Source organism: Nylanderia fulva, unplaced genomic scaffold, assembly GCF_048542155.1.
Source record: "Nylanderia fulva isolate GAGA-0341 unplaced genomic scaffold, ASM4854215v1 Scaffold4, whole genome shotgun sequence".
NCBI lineage: Eukaryota > Metazoa > Arthropoda > Insecta > Hymenoptera > Formicidae > Nylanderia > Nylanderia fulva.
Window position 1 is genome coordinate 2,766,332 of NW_028190476.1, and position 18,079 is coordinate 2,784,410.

The 18,079-nt window shown below is 35.5% G+C and overlaps 3 protein-coding genes across 3 annotated transcripts; 2 read left to right on the top strand and 1 right to left on the bottom strand.

Moving 5' to 3' along the window:
- Positions 1-148: 148 nt before the first annotated feature.
- LOC114937966 (uncharacterized protein KIAA2013 homolog) lies at positions 149-3,269 on the bottom strand. The gene is made up of 7 exons (XM_029311638.2): positions 2,763-3,269; positions 2,005-2,476; positions 1,681-1,918; positions 1,351-1,589; positions 1,045-1,272; positions 611-885; positions 149-510 (listed from the first exon to the last, which is right to left on the bottom strand). The coding sequence occupies exons 1-7, from the start codon at positions 2,941-2,943 to the stop codon at positions 323-325; spliced, it is 1,821 nt and encodes a 606-aa protein (XP_029167471.1). The 5' UTR covers positions 2,944-3,269; the 3' UTR covers positions 149-322.
- A 258-nt stretch (positions 3,270-3,527) lies between these two features.
- On the top strand, positions 3,528-10,152 carry LOC114937965 (TBC1 domain family member 25). Its single transcript, XM_029311637.2, has 10 exons — positions 3,528-3,970; positions 4,418-4,621; positions 4,913-5,022; positions 5,436-5,531; positions 5,663-5,828; positions 6,199-6,856; positions 6,980-7,367; positions 7,641-7,952; positions 8,045-8,461; positions 8,700-10,152. The coding sequence occupies exons 2-10, from the start codon at positions 4,580-4,582 to the stop codon at positions 9,157-9,159; spliced, it is 2,649 nt and encodes an 882-aa protein (XP_029167470.1). The 5' UTR covers positions 3,528-3,970; positions 4,418-4,579; the 3' UTR covers positions 9,160-10,152.
- A 1,109-nt stretch (positions 10,153-11,261) lies between these two features.
- Positions 11,262-13,469, top strand: LOC146721880 (growth hormone-inducible transmembrane protein). The gene is made up of 5 exons (XM_085485856.1): positions 11,262-11,353; positions 11,515-11,766; positions 11,942-12,053; positions 12,273-12,890; positions 13,196-13,469. Exons 2-5 carry the CDS (start codon positions 11,559-11,561, stop codon positions 13,281-13,283), a joined length of 1,026 nt encoding a protein of 341 aa, XP_085341982.1. The 5' UTR covers positions 11,262-11,353; positions 11,515-11,558; the 3' UTR covers positions 13,284-13,469.
- Positions 13,470-18,079: the final 4,610 nt, after the last annotated feature.

Here is an 18,079-nt window from a genome sequence, read left to right on the forward strand (position 1 = left end):
AATTATAGAAAATGCAAATATAGCTATTTTGAGCAGTATATTAAAGAAAAGGAATTGCTGCCTATCAGTCATTCATTACTTAATTATCCAATTCAAAATAGGAAGAAATAGGAATTGTGCAAAAATTGATTACAGAAAAACAGAAATATACGCTTTAAAAAAAATACAATTTATATATTATATGTATGCATTCATATACTTGAAAAATGATCAGCTTGCTAGATACATCACTTAAAAAAATATATATGTATATTTATGTACATATTACAACAATATACATATGTACACATCGCATTAATTAAGAAAATTATATACAATCATATCATGGTTTATTATATCGGACTCGCTGCCGATCCTGATGGCTGTAATACTCGTTACAAATTAACTTACATAGAAATAGATGGAACACAATTATCAGAAAACATATGCTTACCCAGAATAAAGTAGGCAAGCCTCCAAGTTGATGTCCATGTTTGTGCAAGGCCATAACTTGATGATCGTGCGCCGGTGCTGAAAAAAAAAGAAAAAGAAATATATCAACACATAAGTTCTTTAATAATTAATGTCTAACTTCTATTGATGATAATGTCGCTAACTTCTTTTAACGTACCGTCGTCCACTTCGTGCACGTGTAAAGCATTGCGAAGATCTTGCATATGCTGATGATCAGATGTTATATAAAGTATTGCGGTTAGCGGTTTCGTTAACTTGACGGGAAAGTTCGTATAAGCTTGACTGAGAGGCACCGGCGCATCCAAACAGCCAGCATCACATCCGAAATAAACGCTATCACTCTTGTCCAAAGCTACACCTAATATTGCACGATTATCCTCACCGACTGTCACGGATATATTCACATGCGTTAAATTTCCGTAACTTATACGCCTGGAAAAGACATAATCATAGCGCTTATATTGCTTTATAAATAATGCATATATGTACATATAACAATACTTTTATAGAAATAATTCTAATTTAAATTTCATTATTTTTTAATTATATCTAGTTTAATTGAGGCGACAATAATATATAGGTAAATCATACTTGAACAAGTAGTCGCGATGAAGATACTGAGGATCGATATTGAATTCAAGATGTTGATTACTGAATCTCAGACTACCAAGACTCAACACAATTGCTTGTTGTACAGCTGCAGGACCACCGGTCACTAAATGATGGCAGCCTTGTTTCTCTAACGTTATCAACCATGCCTCGACTATTTCATTTACAGCTTCAATGGAAGATGTGTCTTTCCACAAACGAGTAGCATCTCTATATAAGTAAGACATTTATATAACAATAAATGTCATTATTTTAAAAGACAATACATACAACTCTAATTCTGCTTACAAGGTATGATGACCTCGATAGCAGCCTTCGTTCATGGCAACATTTTTCTCCACATCTTGAGTACTTCGCGATACTTGAGATAGTACATAATACATGGTAGAATTAATCTTGTGGCCGTTAATGGCGCCATCGGCCTTGGAGTCGCTTATTCTTAAGCCTGCATACCAATAACTTTGCCAGAGATTCACATGCTCCTCTCTCAGGCTTCGTTGCTGACGTCCAATCGCTTTTTTCATTAACTGTTATAATAAAAAAGATACATGTTGTACAACGATATATGAATATATAGTTTTCTCAATTTAAATTTAAGAAGTTTAGTTGTTTGCTTACATCAATCGCCTTCTTCTTGGTGGCATCGCGTTCTATATGATACTGTTCGGACGAAATTGGTTCACTGTACTGAATGCTCGATAAGAATTCCAATTTGATAGAACTGCGCGCTTTTACTTGCACCGTTTTAGGTGGAACCTTGTAAATTATCGATATGACTATTATCTTGTTGGAATTGGGCACTGACACAAATCCGGACACCAGAGTGTATTCGTGATTAAACCCATCTACCTGAATCCTAATATTACAAAGTATAAATGTTAATAGATCAAATAAATATAATAATACATTTTTATTTAACTCTAGAGCAATGCTGTCGCTTACTTGATGGGCTCTATGTGAGAGTTACTCCAATGAATAGATTCCTGTGGCTTCAATGGCACCTCTTGAGAGAGCGAAAATGGATTAGAGACTTTTATAGTCTGTACCAAAATTCCTTCAAGACCTCTGTGAGCATAATATTGAAAATCTATGTGATATCCCTCTCTAAGGCACTGATACTTGTAAACAATTCCGTTTGTAAAATGAACAACAGTAGCTTCTTGATAAAAGCTATCCTTGGGTATAGAGTACGAGATCAATGGTTGCCACTGAACTGGAAGCAAAAGTCCTCTTCCGTGTTTAATATACAGCCAACCTTCTGGAGAAACAGGAACTCCAAAGACACCATTGCCAATATATGGCAGGTAAGAATATTCATTCTCTTTGGGTGGATTGTGCAGAATATTTGCGTTATATTCTACGGCATCAAAGTAAAAACTGGCCAGCCTCTCATTTATGCAGTGAGCCTCAAACGCTGTGAAAGAAAGCATGAATTAATATTTTTGAAAAATAATTATGTATGAGTGTTATAGAAAATCTCTTAATTTTACGCAACAAAAAAGACTTTTTTACTCTAATTATATCTTTAATTCATGAGTTCAAAAAATTGAAAAAAATTCAATTTACATTGAAATAAAAAGTATTTAACATCATAATCAGCTATTTCTTGTTTCAAGTCCTCCGCAAAGTAGTTCCGTATATACATATAAATATCTTCAATGCGTAAGGATCTCTGGACAAAGTGACTAAATAATCGTCACCTTCTATGGGTTCCCTAGCTGTGGAGAAGAGCCACTGCGCGAAAGACGGGCCGAAGTACAGCAGCAAGCCGCCGCACACCAGAACGATGAGGAGGATCTTACGATAGGAGTAATTGCCGTCCAGGAGACGACGTACGCGTTTGCCGAACTCGCGGCCGTCCAGCATGCCGCCGGTTCTCATCCTGAGAATTCTCACGAGCCGGTGTGAAACGCGTGTACCCGAGTGTCCGCGGTGAGCCGACGACGACGACGGACATAACCTGACCTCGCCGTGGAAATAAATCACCGACAGGATCTCCTATCCATCCTAGAGTCGTTTCTCACGAATCCGTTCGCGAATTACGCGATCGTGTAACGATATTTGAATCGTGCACCGGAAGAATATCTGTCAGGGTGCGTTTTATCCCAGGCCGTACGAAAATGAAACGAAAGTAAACAACGCGACACGACCGGTTCTCCGCGTCAGCTGATGACAGGTGACAGCTCGCGCGCGATTGATGCGATCTATCGAAGATCGCGCTTACTTTGACATTTATCGATGGCACACGCGGATTTATTTCTTCGAAACTACGTTCTCTCTCCCATATACATATATATGTAAGTAATAAATGTCAAAAAGAAATTCCCAATTTTTTTTTAATACGTACGTAGAAATAAAACTCTGTGAATAAAACAAAAAATGACGCGGGAAGAAAAGTTTCGAAGGGGATGCGGAAATTCAATCGAATTGCGAATTTAAATCGCGTCTCGATACTTCAAAGTCGAGATCGATGTTCGATATCGCGTCATATGGTGTCCGTGGAACGGGGCGATGAAGCGTGACGTTTCGCTCCTGCCGCAGACACAAAAATCGAACAGTGCGCTCGACGCTTTTAACGTAACGCTTCGTAACGGAGCTGTCACGTCGACGTTTACGTCGACGACGACGTCAGACTTTAAGGGACAACGGTTCGCCGGAGGACGACTGGCTGGAGGAGGAGGAGGAGGAGGCCGAAACTGCGGCGGCCTTAGTCTCTTCCCCGCGACCGCGTCTCGTCGTCGAGCTCGACCTCCCGCACTGCACCGATTACTGCACATGATTACCCTGAACGTCTAATTAGGCGAGTTTTAGAAAGCGAGCACGCAAGCATGACCCACTCCACGGCGAAGAGTGTGCTGTGCACTCTGGTGTGAACACCCTGGATCGAACGCGCACGCAGCCTCTTGCAGTAAATATTAATAATTATCGTAATATTTGTCAATCGAGGACGGAAGGTATCGAATAATTTTGACACATCGATACTAGTCAAGAATGAACACTTAAGAATTTTAATTATAATTGTTCAATTGCAATGTGCTCTACAGTGAAGAATAAAACTCATTTTGTTCGAGCTACTTTCACTAAATGTAATAAATATTGTTTGTGCGCTATAAGAAAATATTCTCTAGTAGTAATGTGACACATAACATTTTCCAAATTTTATTAGCAAAGTTTTGAATATATTTTAATATTACTTGTGTGATAATTTTGTGGTTGATAATATTTCATAATTTATTAATGTGTTTATGTATATGTCTCATTATCAATTTTATTGTAAAAATGAATGCCCTACTCAATTATCAGTACATGTTAATTACAGTGATATTATTTTGAACTTGCACTATTAATTTTTCAGTTTCGCTACTACGACAGTTTTACTTAAATTTGATGACTATATGAATTATCAACAAACAAAAGAAATTGGAGTCCGCAATATGCAAGAATCATGATAGCTGGACATATATTGTGAAATATCACATTTATTTGAGGGAGGATCAATAAACTATTCAGTGGCAATATGTTTGGTTGTTCAAGAGAGGCTGTACGCGTCAAAGTGAAGGTATAACAAAATTTGTCTCTTCTAATTTTTTCTAATTTTTATATTGAAACATATTGAAACAATCAAATCCATATTATTTTAATAAGATAATAAAAAAGCAAAGAGAGATTTTTTTACAATTCTCATACTAATAATTCAGACTATTTAAGTATAAAAATTAGAGTTTAATAGAGTAAATTATGATAGTATAATTATATAACATATGTGATATAGATATATAAATTAATCATAAAGATATTTTAAAAAATATTAATCTATGTCATATTTTAGTAATTCTCTTTTTTGCTTTAGAAGTGTGAAACCAGACACCAACCTGAATATCGTAAATTTAGTGTGGATCCTCAAATAACATCAATAGAAGTACTGCAGAGCATTCTTATCAAAGCTTTTGATATAAAAGGGTAAGTGACATTAATGTGATAAAATTTAATGACATTAAATTTAAATAATTGTCAATGTATCATAATAGAGCAAAACTATATAAGATGAAATAATTCAAGTGAAATTTAAAATAAAATATATTTCAAATTGAAAAAGATAAGACAGATTAAAAGAATATAATTAATAGAATATTCATCAATTATTGTAATCAATCAATCTATATATAGAAAATAATTTCATCTCTTTATATTTATGATAAAATAATTATTGCTGTATATTCGAGCCATTTTTTATTACTCAATTATTTAGCGACACAAACATCACATAATGATACAAAAGAGTTTCTTGAAACACAAACATCCTTGAATTTATCGTATTTGTCGCGTCGTGAAATATTAAGTAGAATGCCGTAAAAATCGCTCGCGTGCCGCAGGGAATTTACCGTTTCGTATCGAGCAATCGACGACTATGGCTCCGAGACGTATCTGTTCTTACTTTCGGACTGGGACTTGGACGCTGCGTTTATCAGGTGATTAATTCATAGATTATCACAGATAATACGAAACAAATACGTACATATAACAAATATGTATAATATAATAAATATATATCCCGATAAGTACACGCAAGCAGTTTCTAATCTAACATGAGTTCTTCCAGTGCGTCCGAACCATACCTCTATCTACAAGTAAACCTGAAACCCTTTGGTGAAACTGGAGACTGCGAGTATTATTGGGAGCAAAATGCACAGGAAGTTTCGACGCGTCAGCAGGAAACTGGGTTTCCTTACAGAACACCAAAGCTGCCTGGTCTTATAATGAATAAGGTAAGTGCCATTGCATCTTTGATGCAATATTGCAGTGGGCAATATTGAAAATATTTCACAGATGCCTAGTATTTCTGCAAAAATATCAGAAAGGATTAAATATGAAAAATTAATTATAATACCCTATAACAAATACTTTTTATCTAATTAAAAATCATACACGAATTTTTCTTATAATTAAAATTATTTTTATTCCGTGATTCACGTATCCTTATTTTCCTCATTATTTCTATTATAATTTTTCTTATTATTTCTTTATTAGAGTTTTGTGTAATTTTTTATTTTATTTTATTATTTTGTTGTTTTGTTGTGATTATTTTCATTACAGTTGTTTGGTGTATCCTATCTCCCATTTAATTTTTCGTCACAGATGGAAAGGACCCTGAATATGGTGCAACGTGCATTGGGTAACTTGGGCGAGGAATCGTCTCAACAGCAGAACGTTCAGCCTCCTCGACCGCCGCTAACAGATGCAGAGTTTCGCCGATTTTTGGATCCCATCGGTCAAGTGGTGCACTCCAAGGATCTAAGGGCTGTAATCTACTTTGGCGGGATCGAGCCTAGCCTGCGTAAAGTAGTCTGGAAACACATTCTGAACGTGTATCCCGAAGGGATGTCGGGTCGAGAGAGGATGGATTACATGAAGAGGAAGGCGCAGGAATATCAGAATTTGCGCGAACGATGGCGCGCGCTGGTGCAAAAGGGACAGAACGTCGGCGACCTCGGCTACGTCACCGGTATGGTAAGGAAGGACGTCCTCAGAACGGATAGGCATCACAAGTTTTACGGCGGCTCGGACGACAATCAGAACACGGCGAGTCTTTTTAACATTTTGACGACGTATGCTTTAAATCATCCGAGTGTAAGTTACTGCCAGGGCATGAGCGACCTGGCCTCGCCCCTTCTCGTCACGATGCGAGACGAAGCTCAAGCCTACATTTGCCTTTGCGCCCTTATGAGAAGATTGAAGGACAACTTCATGCTCGACGGCATCGCCATGACTACCAAATTTGCTCATCTCGCAGAAGGTAAGCGATCATTGAAAATGCGACTTACCTTTATTCTGTCTAATCCTATATTTAGAGAATTCTTTCTCTGTTTCAATAATTTTCTACGAAAATATTATAATGTCATTAAGCTTTTTCTCGCAGGTCTTCAGCATTACGACCCCGACTTTTACGCGTACTTAAAATCCCATCAAGCGGACGATCTGCTTTTTTGCTATCGTTGGCTGTTGTTGGAAATGAAGCGCGAGTTCGCACTGGACGACGCACTTAGAATGCTCGAGGTTCTTTGGGCCGCTTTACCAGCATCACCACCGACCGGCGAACTGGCTCTTGCTGAGGTGCCTTTTCCACCACCGTCGCCACCGCCGAGTCCGAACGTGAAGCACATCCGTGAGAACGCGTACACCAAGGTCTGCGCAATCAGACGACAAAGTTCCTCGGCCAGTATCGCCGCTAGCATTAAACGGAAAGCTCTCAGCACGGAGGACCCGACTCTGCAGTCAGCTGCAGAGCTTAATGGAGAAACGAAAAGGTTTCTTGTTTGCATAGTTGCATAGTAATTGAAGTTACTCGAAACCACAATAAAAAAATACACCTTTTCAATAAAATATAAAGTTCAGATGGATTTGCACAAGATGTAGATGAAGAAAGATATAGATGGAAATGTCAGAAATATTCCTAGACAAACATTAATATGAATACTCTTCAATTTTGCAGTAAATAAAATTTCTTTGTTTATTTTTTTCGCATTGGTAATTAAAAATTATCCACTTATAACTTTAATTCTATTAATGTTTACTTTCAGATCTAACTCGCCGTACGAAGCGTTTTCCGATTCGGAAAATGATTTGACCAGTACGAAAAATAAAAAGAATACGGAATCGACGGAAAAGTGCCTAAGTACAGATTCTATTCCGGTTAAATCGAAACGCTCGAATCTTCTCGAATTGAAAGACAGATTGTCTGTCTCCAGCAAAGAACAAATTAAAAATAGTGAACAAAGTGACAATTCTGAAAAGAAATGTGCACGAGTAGTAAAAAATTTGAACGAATTCTTAAATTTCACTAGCCTCAATCGTAGCAAAGTTACGCCAAGCGACGCCGAACCCGAACTCAGGTAATCACTTTTTAATCAAAATATACTTGAAATCTAAATCGTATTTTGTAAGAATAATTTTCATTCAAAAGTGTTATTTTTCGTCATTATAGACGTGTTTCGAGCGAAAGCGGCGTTATCAGAGTGTTGAGGGACGACCCGAACTCGCCAGACGATTCCACGGACTTCTTTCCAATGACTACTTCAATGACCAGAGAGTTAAGACTGGAATTGGAGTCGCTGGATCGACAAGTGTTTGGACTTTCGCCTCCCAGCGAGATGCAGTGCGATTGTGTGCTCTCGAAAAGAGAAGGTGATTTACCGGAAAGCGAAACCGAAACGGAATTAGCGAGGTGCAGTCCAGCGGCGGACGTCTTCGTATGGGAGAATCCTTTACACACATTACAACAAAAGCATCATCCTACGACGCCGGACGAACAGGCGGAATTGGAGTACGACGGTGAAATTTTGGAAGATCAGAACGGCGTGAAATCCGTCACACCGATCAGATTACTCAAATGTACCACTAGGTATAAACTTTCATCTTCAAAGATTTATAGATCTGAACATTTTCTCGCCTCTGATGTCATAATCTAACAGCCGTGGCGAATACCAAGGAATTATCTTATGAATAAAAAAGTTATACCGGCGTACACAAATGTACGGTTCGGAATTCTATCGTTAAAATTTCAAAGAAATCGATGCTAATATATACTCCACGGAGAAATGTTTTACATTTTTTATCCAAGCTGTTCGTTTATCTTTCAGATCCGAGTCGGCGTCGGACAGCGAAGGGACCGAGAGTTGGCATCAAAATCAGCCTGTAACAGAGAGCCCGACGAAACAACAGCAGCAGCAGCAACAGCAACAATCTGTTCAAGAGCAGTGCGAGGAAGCGACGGAGCTGACTAATCTCATTCCTGCGGGAACAAGCGAGGATCAGCTGGGCGAAAGCTCATTGCCGCCTCCGCACGAGTTTGGCGGCGGCAATCCCTTCTTGATGTTCCTATGTATTACCCTTTTGCTGCAACACCGAGACTTTGTTATGCGCAATCAGATGGATTACAACGAGATGGCGATGCACTTCGACAAGATGATCCGCCGTCACAATGTGATCCGTGTACTTAATCAGGCGAGACAGCTGTTCGCGGGCTATCTTAGAAGACATTCGGCCTCGTCCTCGGCCGGCTCGATTTCTACTGGCAAGCCGGACTGTGTGAATGTATAATTCTTCCCTAATTATCTCTTTAAAAAATTATTAAATCATTAATCACAGGCGACCTGAGATTTGAGAATTATTTAACTCAATGAATTGGATTACATATCATGGAAATTATGTCATTGATATTAGCATTTCGGAGGATTAAGAGGACTTGAATTAATTCTATCACGATATTCTTCCGCTCGTGACATTCACGAGATGATGTTCGCGACGTTTGCTATGAATTCACAGTCACATTTCATAAACAACGTCTCTGATTAATCATTCTTTTCTCTATCTTTTTTCTTTCTAATATATATAATAAATTTTTTTAATTATTAAGTAAATGTACTTAATAATTTAAAAAATTTATTTTTAATTTAAAATTATTATTATTATTTTTTACTTGCATATATGTTAGTACGAGATATGTATATAAGTTGTGATAGACATTGAAAATAAATTCAAATCCAAACAACGAAAAATGACTAATATGTAACAAGAAAGCAATAAAGTGCAACACGTTATATAAGAATCTTTGAATTTTTTTTTCGTAAATGGTTTTTTTCCGAAAGAGAAAGAAAGAGAGAAAAGGCGATTGATCAGAGACAAAATCGCGCTAGCCCGTATTTATCATTTTATAGCATCTGTAAAAGACTTATCTCATATTTCATAAAGGAATGAGATCGAGAAAATGAACTAACACTCTATTCAAAAAGCTCTCAACAGACAACAATCGAAAGCGCTTTAGTTAATCCACGAATGGCACACGCGTAATTATCATTCTACGTAACATTATTGCACGATATCACGTATCGACGCATCGACGAACTCTCTCGCTGTATGTAGAATTAAATACCTTTAGCTTAACGTACTCGAGGACATATCTTGCGATCGCGTCGTCCTCGAATGCGTTAAAAATATGTAAGATACATCTATATCTTATCCTAGCAGAGCTGAATCTTACTTTGTTCTCAAACAATATGCTTGGGAAACGACAATAAAGTGCATTTAATTTTATTGCTGATATTCTAATCACTTTCCATTCATTGGGTTTAAATTCGCCGACACAAAGATATTTTTTGAGGAAATATATATTTTTTTTCTTTAACAAAGTGTATAAATAATTTTTATTTGCCTAATAATTAAATGCGCTTGATATAACATTGATATTACATTATTTAAGCAATGTTTAAATTTTGCTGAAGATATACATAAAAACAAAATAAATCATTAATGATATGTACTGAACGTGAAAATTAGTAATTAATTTCAAAATTTATTCTTTTTTATTTTCATATTTTCTTTCTTTTCCCTTTCACACAAAAAAAAACTTATCTTACAAGATTTGCATTTCTTAATAGAATATTTTATTTATTTGCGATTTCATGTTCTGATATATATATATATATATATATATATATATATATATATATATATATATACTCTGATCTTTTAAACATTTGAAAATGTTAACAATAATTAAATGAAATGCAATATATGTAAAAATATTTATAGTATTATTATTAAAATTTCTGAACGACACACAAAACACTTAATATCAATGGACATAAAATTAATCAATCAAACGAGAAAATACAATGAATTATATAATAATGAAGCATTTTAAGAGAAATGATTAAAAATTTGAAAGAAAATGTATATACTGCAAGAAAAATTTTTAAAAATATATAATTTATTTTTAATAATTAATAATTTAAAAACAAAACATAAAGACGTAAAATACCAAAATAAAGACGGTAAATATTTATTAATCTCTTTCGAATTACAACATATATTTGCGTGTACATACAGATATATACAATATAAAATTTTCTTTTTTTTAGGTGGGAATCTTATCAAACTTTAAGTTTTTTAATAAAGAAGCGAATAAGACTTCTACATATATTTAAAATATTTTATAAAGTTAAATTAATTTTCTTATAGAATTTTGAAACATAATTTACATGTAAGTTTTTATTGATTTTGCGTCCTTAAGTGTCGTGTCGTAGTATCGATCATCTGTGATCGAGAAATTTCAAATTTTGACCGCGCGCATGTGACATGCCGCGTAGCACGTGATCGGTGACGTCACTCTCGATAGTCTCGATCGATTGTCGCGAGTTTCACGTAGTTTCGCCTGCGCCACCTGACTGTTGTGTCAGTCCGTTTTGATCCGATTCGAAGATTCGAAGAAACAATCGCATCACTATTGCATCATGTGAGTAAATCATGAGAATTTTTGCATATACGAACGATCTATTTTCCTCCTTTCGAGACTTCAAAATCCCACATCGTGACACATTTCCACGTAAATTATACTCGACGTATCGTTATAAAGGTTTATTTATGTGTTATAACGATACGCGTTTCTACTCCTAGAATTTTTTATTATATTGCGGGCACAAGGATATTAAAGAAGCAGGATGTTGTTGGCGGCAAGGATCTGCCGAGTTGGGGCTTCCCCAGGTTTGACGTCGTTTGTCAGGACTCCGCTCGTCCCGACGACGCCGCAGTTCTCCAGAGGTCAAATCGCGAGGCTGTTCGTTAGCGATGGACGTAGCTCTTACACGAGGACTGCGAAAAAAAGAACCACCGTGTCGGAGCAGGCGATGGCACCAGCCGGTGAAACCGGTCAGTTGTGGATTTTCATCTTTAACATATTCATACATGTAGGACTTCCACAAGAGTCTCATAGCTGCTTTATTAACTGCTAGTCTCCTAAGCAGTGTTTAAACCTAATGAAAACATATTTGCCTCTTGCGTTGTCCTTATACAGTTTGTTGATTGTTTTTTTTTCCTATTTCAGCATTTAATATCGGAAAAGGAGCAGTAGCCGGAGGAGCAGTATTAGGATTAGGTGCTCTTTGTTATTATGGATTGGGTCTTTCCTCACAAACAGGTGCCATAGATCACGCAAGGTATATAAATTATTAATATTAAAATTATATGATTCTTTAGCATTTGAATGTTTCACAAATATATAAAAGATTGCTACAATTGAAAAAATTTGTATCCGTTATGGATTCCAAGTTGCCTCTTTACAATTATGTAATATACATATATATATTATACATTTTTTATATTTTTTATAGTGTAAAACTTGATATTAAAACTCTGATTTACTTTCTTTTGCACAGCTTATGGCCCCAATATGTGAAGGACAGAGTGAAATCTACTTATATGTACTTTGGTGCGTCTATCGCGGCCAGCGCAGCATCCGCAGCTCTGTGTTTACGTTCTCCAACCATGATGAACATGGTAATGCGTCAAGGCTGGATCGCTTTGGGTGTAACATTGGCCGCGATGATCGGCAGCGGCATGGTCGTACAGGGGCTTCCGTATAAGGAAGGATTCGGTGCCAAGCAGATGGCTTGGTTGGTGCACACCGGCATCGTGGGCGCCGTTTTGGCACCCTTGTCTCTTCTGGGTGGACCGTTGGTCCTCCGGGCGGCTTGGTACACCGCTGGTGTCGTCGGTGGTTTGTCGGCGGTTGCCATTTGCGCGCCTAGTGATAAGTTCCTGGCGATGGGCGGCCCACTCGCTATTGGATTAGGTGTGGTGTTCGCCAGCTCCCTAGGTACCATGTTTCTTCCACCTACGACCGTCCTCGGCTCAGGATTACACTCCATAGCGCTTTACGGCGGTCTCCTGCTGTTCTCCGGATTCCTACTTTATGACACGCAAAGGATCATTAAGCATGCGGAAACATATCCCATGTACAACGCTCAAGGCAGACCGTATGATCCGATTAATAAGTAAGTAATTGAAGAGTATGATTCTTAATATCCAAGATTGCTGAAAAGAAAATTGAGTCCTTCTATAAAAATATTTATATTAATAGAAAAAAGTGTCTTACAAGAAAATGATTAATTTATGATTTTAAATATTTTTGTTCTTGAAGTGTGGGGAGATATTGGATTTGTTTTCTTTATACAATATTTTCTGTGTAAAACATGATCTATGAAATATGAATGTCTTTATCGATACAAATAATTTGCGCTGTTATATTTAAGAATCATTTTATTATATAGAATTAATAATATATTTTTATTCTTTGCAGTGCAATCTCGATTTATTTGGACACTATTAACATCTTTGTACGAATTCTATCCATATTGGCCGGCGGTGGTGGTAATAGACGCAAATAAAGGATTAAAATGCAATGATGTGTGATATTATAATTATAAAAATAACCCAGAACTTTTAATATAGAATAATTCAATTTAGTCATAATATTCGCTGTAATAAATTGTAATAATAATAATGATAAATTTTTCGATTATAAATTGTACAGTTTTAAAGTAAGATAAATAAATTTAAATATTTAAATATTATATATGGTATAAGAGTTTTGTTTTAGGGGAGAGAAGAAAAATTATTACACAATAATATACTGCAATGACATCAATTCTTGCAATCATATGACTTGCCAAAACGTGCATTATTTATAAGATACGCGTCATATAATAGAACTATATATATCTTAATGATGAAAATATATTAATGTTCCTAATCAGTTCTCTCTGCTGCAAATCACGTTTCCGAATATTTTCGTCTGCGTCATATTTATTATAAGGATATAAATTATTTTAAACGACAGAATTTTCGTTATATATATATATAAATGTGAATCGATTTTCCTAGTACTTTATTATTAATTCATACAAAGCCCTGAGGGAGGGAGACGAGATTACATATGATATGCGCGATATTATGTCAATCATCTTTCGGTTCCCCCGTCATCTCAAATCAAAATCGACCATCGAGCCGATAATTGACAAGTGTCTCTCTCTCCCACAAGTGAAATCACGTCACGAAACGGGGAAAGAGGACAAATCGAGTCAGCAACCCCTACGGCAACGAGAGGTTTTGCGCCTGCGTTCGTCTCTTCGTCGCCAAGGGTGAAAGGGCGAGGAGCGGAAAACGAAGAGACTAGGGCGTTCGTCGGTACGAGAGAGCGATATCCGTGAAATAGAGAGAGAAAGAGAGAGGGACATTGAACGCCGACACATCCGCGGCCTCTCGCAGTCTCCTCTGGTTCGCGCCGCGCGTGAAAACGCATCAGCCGCGCTTCCTTTTGCATTTCTACTAGTGAGTCACAGCGTATAGCGTCCGGTGCTCCCGCGCGTCGTTTCCAAGCGCTGCACACTTGGTGCGCCCTTCAGGGCGGATGCGAGATCCCTGAAGCAGCGCGTGACGAACGTCGAGGGACAGCGAAGACGCTCTCTTCCTTCCTGCCGATTCGAAAGCGTAAGTTATATATAGTATGTGAATTTAAATGCACGTATTAATGCAGGTGCACGATTGCGTGGGGAGTGCATTTTTTTTTTTTTTTTTTTTTTTTTTTTTAAACGTAGGATGAAATGTTCCTTACGTCAGTCTTATTCTTACGTAGACAAATTTAGATCTTATATTGTTAGATTATCTGCTTCATTGATCAGGGAATATTAATTAGTATCGTCACGGTTGAAATATCTTATCTGAAAGGTGGAAAATTGATTTTTTCAAATACAACTTTTGAAGTACAATCTCTTCTCTTATTTGCGTCATCGTGTCTAATTAATTATTGAGAGATGATTGTAGAAAAATCTTAATATATATAATTATATATGGGTCAAGAATAATTAATAAAACATATTTTGCAGTATTATTCTATATAATTGCATACAATAATAATAATTTAATAACAGTAATCATCATTAGATCATATATAGAGTCTAGTTTTTTAAATATAAATTAATGAATTATTTAAGAATAAAACTTTAATTTTTTTATAGAATATTTTTGAAATTGCAAATCTGTACATGCTGTTATTAGAATTCAATATACTTTTTAATCCAGTAAATATTCAAAGTTCATCAAAAGCTATCTTTAAAGAATGATATATATATATATATATATATATATATCGATTATTATATCGATAAAAATAAGATTATTACATAGATTCACTTTTTTATTCAAGTTGCAGACTTATAATAAAATATATCAATACAATTTTATTTTTATAGCTTTTATTAAAAAGTATAATGAGAATGATCGTTTACTATACAAGATTAAATGATGAATAAAATTAATAAAAATTATGCAAATTCCAGTGAACTAATTTTCAGACTATTGAATCTTCGGAACAACAAAATGTATTGATTTTTTAATACTATTCTAAAAATAATTAAATGACATTTTCATGATATCTAATGATATTATACTCATCTAATGAATTTTTATGAAATATATATACAATTAATATACCCATTAAGTTTCTAATTAAAATTAATATATATTAAGTGCGGATTTCAGCTGTATAGCAAATTATTCCATTTGACTCTATATTTGATTTATAAATAATGTTCTCATTTTTTATCGTTCTCTATGATCTCTGTGATTCAGAAATGCAATTCTCGGCAATATATATATATATATATATATATATATATATATATATATAATAACGGTTGACCGACAAATAACTGTACATTTCTTCGCTCGCGTGCGCGCATTCCTCGTGCAAGCATGATAGAACGCAGTGAAGTAAGCTGCAAGATGAACTCATCGCAACACGCGTCGGCGACGCTCTTCCGAGTCCGAGTATCAAGACGAGAAGAACGGCGCCGCGCGACGCGACGAGAGACGGCGAGTCGATCGATCGATGCGTGTGACTCTGCGTATACGCCAGTAAAGCATTCGCGACGCCATATCATTGTCAGACCGAGGAGAGACAGCTTCTAAAGAAAGGTTCGGAATGTCAATCGAAATCTTTATTTTCGGAATCGAGAGGTACTTCTGCAATGCATTGTGGAATCTTCAACATTTTTCCGAGTTCAAATTAACATTGAAAGTTAAGATCGAAAAAAGGATTTTGCAGGAGATAAATTAAAATATGAAAATTATAACAGTTTTTTTTAATATATATACATTTTAGAATAAAACGTGTCATTAGTCGATTCGAGTTGATAGTAAAAATGTGTAGCAAATAGGTGTGTATTAGGAGACCACATTGTGCGAAGAGGTTTTAAAAATCTCCAACATTTACAGACTTCTAGACTGCAGCATTTATCGATTGTAGAGTACGAGATTTTTCATAGGTATATTTTTTTTACCGGCGATCGCGATCGATATATAAAAGAGCATTATATTTTCTATATGGTATAATAAAATGATCAATAATCGATTATTGGCGGCGATTATATATGTGTCTTTAGTTGGTAATGTAGTTTCCAAGCAGTAAATGTACTTTTCAGTAAAAGCTCTAAAATCGTCTGACTTGTTACCTCTTTGCATAATATGTTCTCCTAATGCATATACATCTTTGCAACACGTGTTTTGCTATTAACTCAAGTCGACCTACACGGAAGACATATTTTGTGAAGAAATATGTATTAGAAGTTATTAAGGTATATTTAAGAATTAAGGTATATTTATGCATTGGAAGAATATTATATATATATATATATATATATATGGCAAAGAAGTTTAAACTTTTTATAAGACATATTTACAAGTGTATTTAGAGAGAGCTTTTCGATGATCTAAAATCTAAATATAATTCAGATTGAAGATCATGGACATCCGCAGAATTGTTTTCAGAAGGGAGCATAATTAATTTTTATTTGTCTTTTAATTTTTATTCTTTCTTAATTTTTAAAATTTATTTTATTGTTTTTTGTTTTGCAAATAAATTTTAGTGTTTCTTCAAAAGGAGAGCAAATGCTTAATTTTTTACTGATTCCAAGGGGGGCAAATGCTCCCTCTTGCCCCTATATAATATCTTTGATGATAGATCTCTTTATTACTATGCATTTTTCGCGGAATATATTAAATCGAGTAAGAATCGAAATTATATGTGATTCTAAATTATACATAATAATACAATGTAATCTATAATAATATATTCTAATTATATTTTATAGCGATCTTTACGGAATAATAATTTTTCTTATTGATTGTTAAAGTCAGAAATATAATATTTCGTTCGATTTTTTCGATGATCTAAATAAATATATATAATTTGGATTTGAATGCGTATAGTAAAATATCATGAAATTCTAAGACCGATTAATAAAAAATCGCTGTGTTGTTCTAATTATCTATTTTCCGTACATGCGAAAAATCTGAGAAAATTGCGAAAATTCTGGGGCAAGTCGATGAAATATATTCCTCAATAATTTCGCGTTTTACATTTGGAAGGACACGCGGAAGAATAGTGCATATATATCGTGAAAGAAGGCTCGAGGGGTTGAAAAACAAGATGAGGGTGGGCTAAGAGGTTGCCTCGAAGCTACTTGAGAGTTGACGCGCACGTGCGAGACGGAGATGACACTACGTGTAGACGACAGTGACGTTTCCAGGGGGTAGCAAAAAACCAATTATAGTACAAATCCTGTTTTCCCAATTTATATGTATATACATACACTTCATGTGTGTGTAATTTATATGAGAAGATATCTCTTGTTCTTTAAAATATATTTACACATACATCAAATGTCAGGGAGTATTAATTCTAATTTTCATTTTAATGAAACACTAATTTAAGTTCTTCCAATTTTATTTATAAAAACCTTCTAAACATTCTTCAAGAATTACATCAATCGAAGCTATTTCATCCCTAACCAGCACACATATCCCGAAGACGTTCAGAGGACATCCTGAGGATGTTCAAAAGTCCTCTGGATATCATCTTTCGGATATGTTAGGCATGCAAATATCTTTCAATTTAATTTTTCATACTCACATTTGCCGTTCTGTATATTTTAACAAATAATACGAAAATTACGTACTGTGAAATAAGAGGCAGATGAAAAAATGGAAGAACATTTGATTAAAATCAACGATAGGGTGTTCGGGAACGCAAAACCATCCCTGGCGGGTTGCAAGAGCGGGGGTGTACGAACGCAGAGGGATATATGTATAGAAAGAGAGAGAGGGAGAGATGAAACGAGGGTGT

What these genes read in the sequence shown, in the direction of transcription:
- LOC146721880 (XM_085485856.1), top strand. Translation starts at nt 11,559, where the DNA reads ATGTTGTTGGCGGCAAGGATCTGCCGAGTTGGGGCTTCCCCAGGTTTG. An exon ending in GGTGCCATAGATCACGCAAG is followed by an intron (nt 12,054 to 12,272) that starts GTATATAAATTA and finishes TCTTTTGCACAG; the next exon opens with CTTATGGCCCCAATATGTGA. An exon ending in CCGTATGATCCGATTAATAA is followed by an intron (nt 12,891 to 13,195) that starts GTAAGTAATTGA and finishes TATTCTTTGCAG; the next exon opens with TGCAATCTCGATTTATTTGG.
- LOC114937966 (XM_029311638.2), bottom strand. Translation starts at nt 2,943, where the DNA reads ATGAGAACCGGCGGCATGCTGGACGGCCGCGAGTTCGGCAAACGCGTA. An exon ending in CCAAGAAGAAGGCGATTGAT is followed by an intron (nt 1,590 to 1,680) that starts GTAAGCAAACAA and finishes TTATTATAACAG; the next exon opens with TTAATGAAAAAAGCGATTGG. An exon ending in CATCGCGACTACTTGTTCAA is followed by an intron (nt 886 to 1,044) that starts GTATGATTTACC and finishes TGTCTTTTCCAG; the next exon opens with GCGTATAAGTTACGGAAATT.
- LOC114937965 (XM_029311637.2), top strand. Translation starts at nt 4,580, where the DNA reads ATGTTTGGTTGTTCAAGAGAGGCTGTACGCGTCAAAGTGAAG. An exon ending in TTGGACGCTGCGTTTATCAG is followed by an intron (nt 5,532 to 5,662) that starts GTGATTAATTCA and finishes GAGTTCTTCCAG; the next exon opens with TGCGTCCGAACCATACCTCT. An exon ending in CTTAATGGAGAAACGAAAAG is followed by an intron (nt 7,368 to 7,640) that starts GTTTCTTGTTTG and finishes GTTTACTTTCAG; the next exon opens with ATCTAACTCGCCGTACGAAG.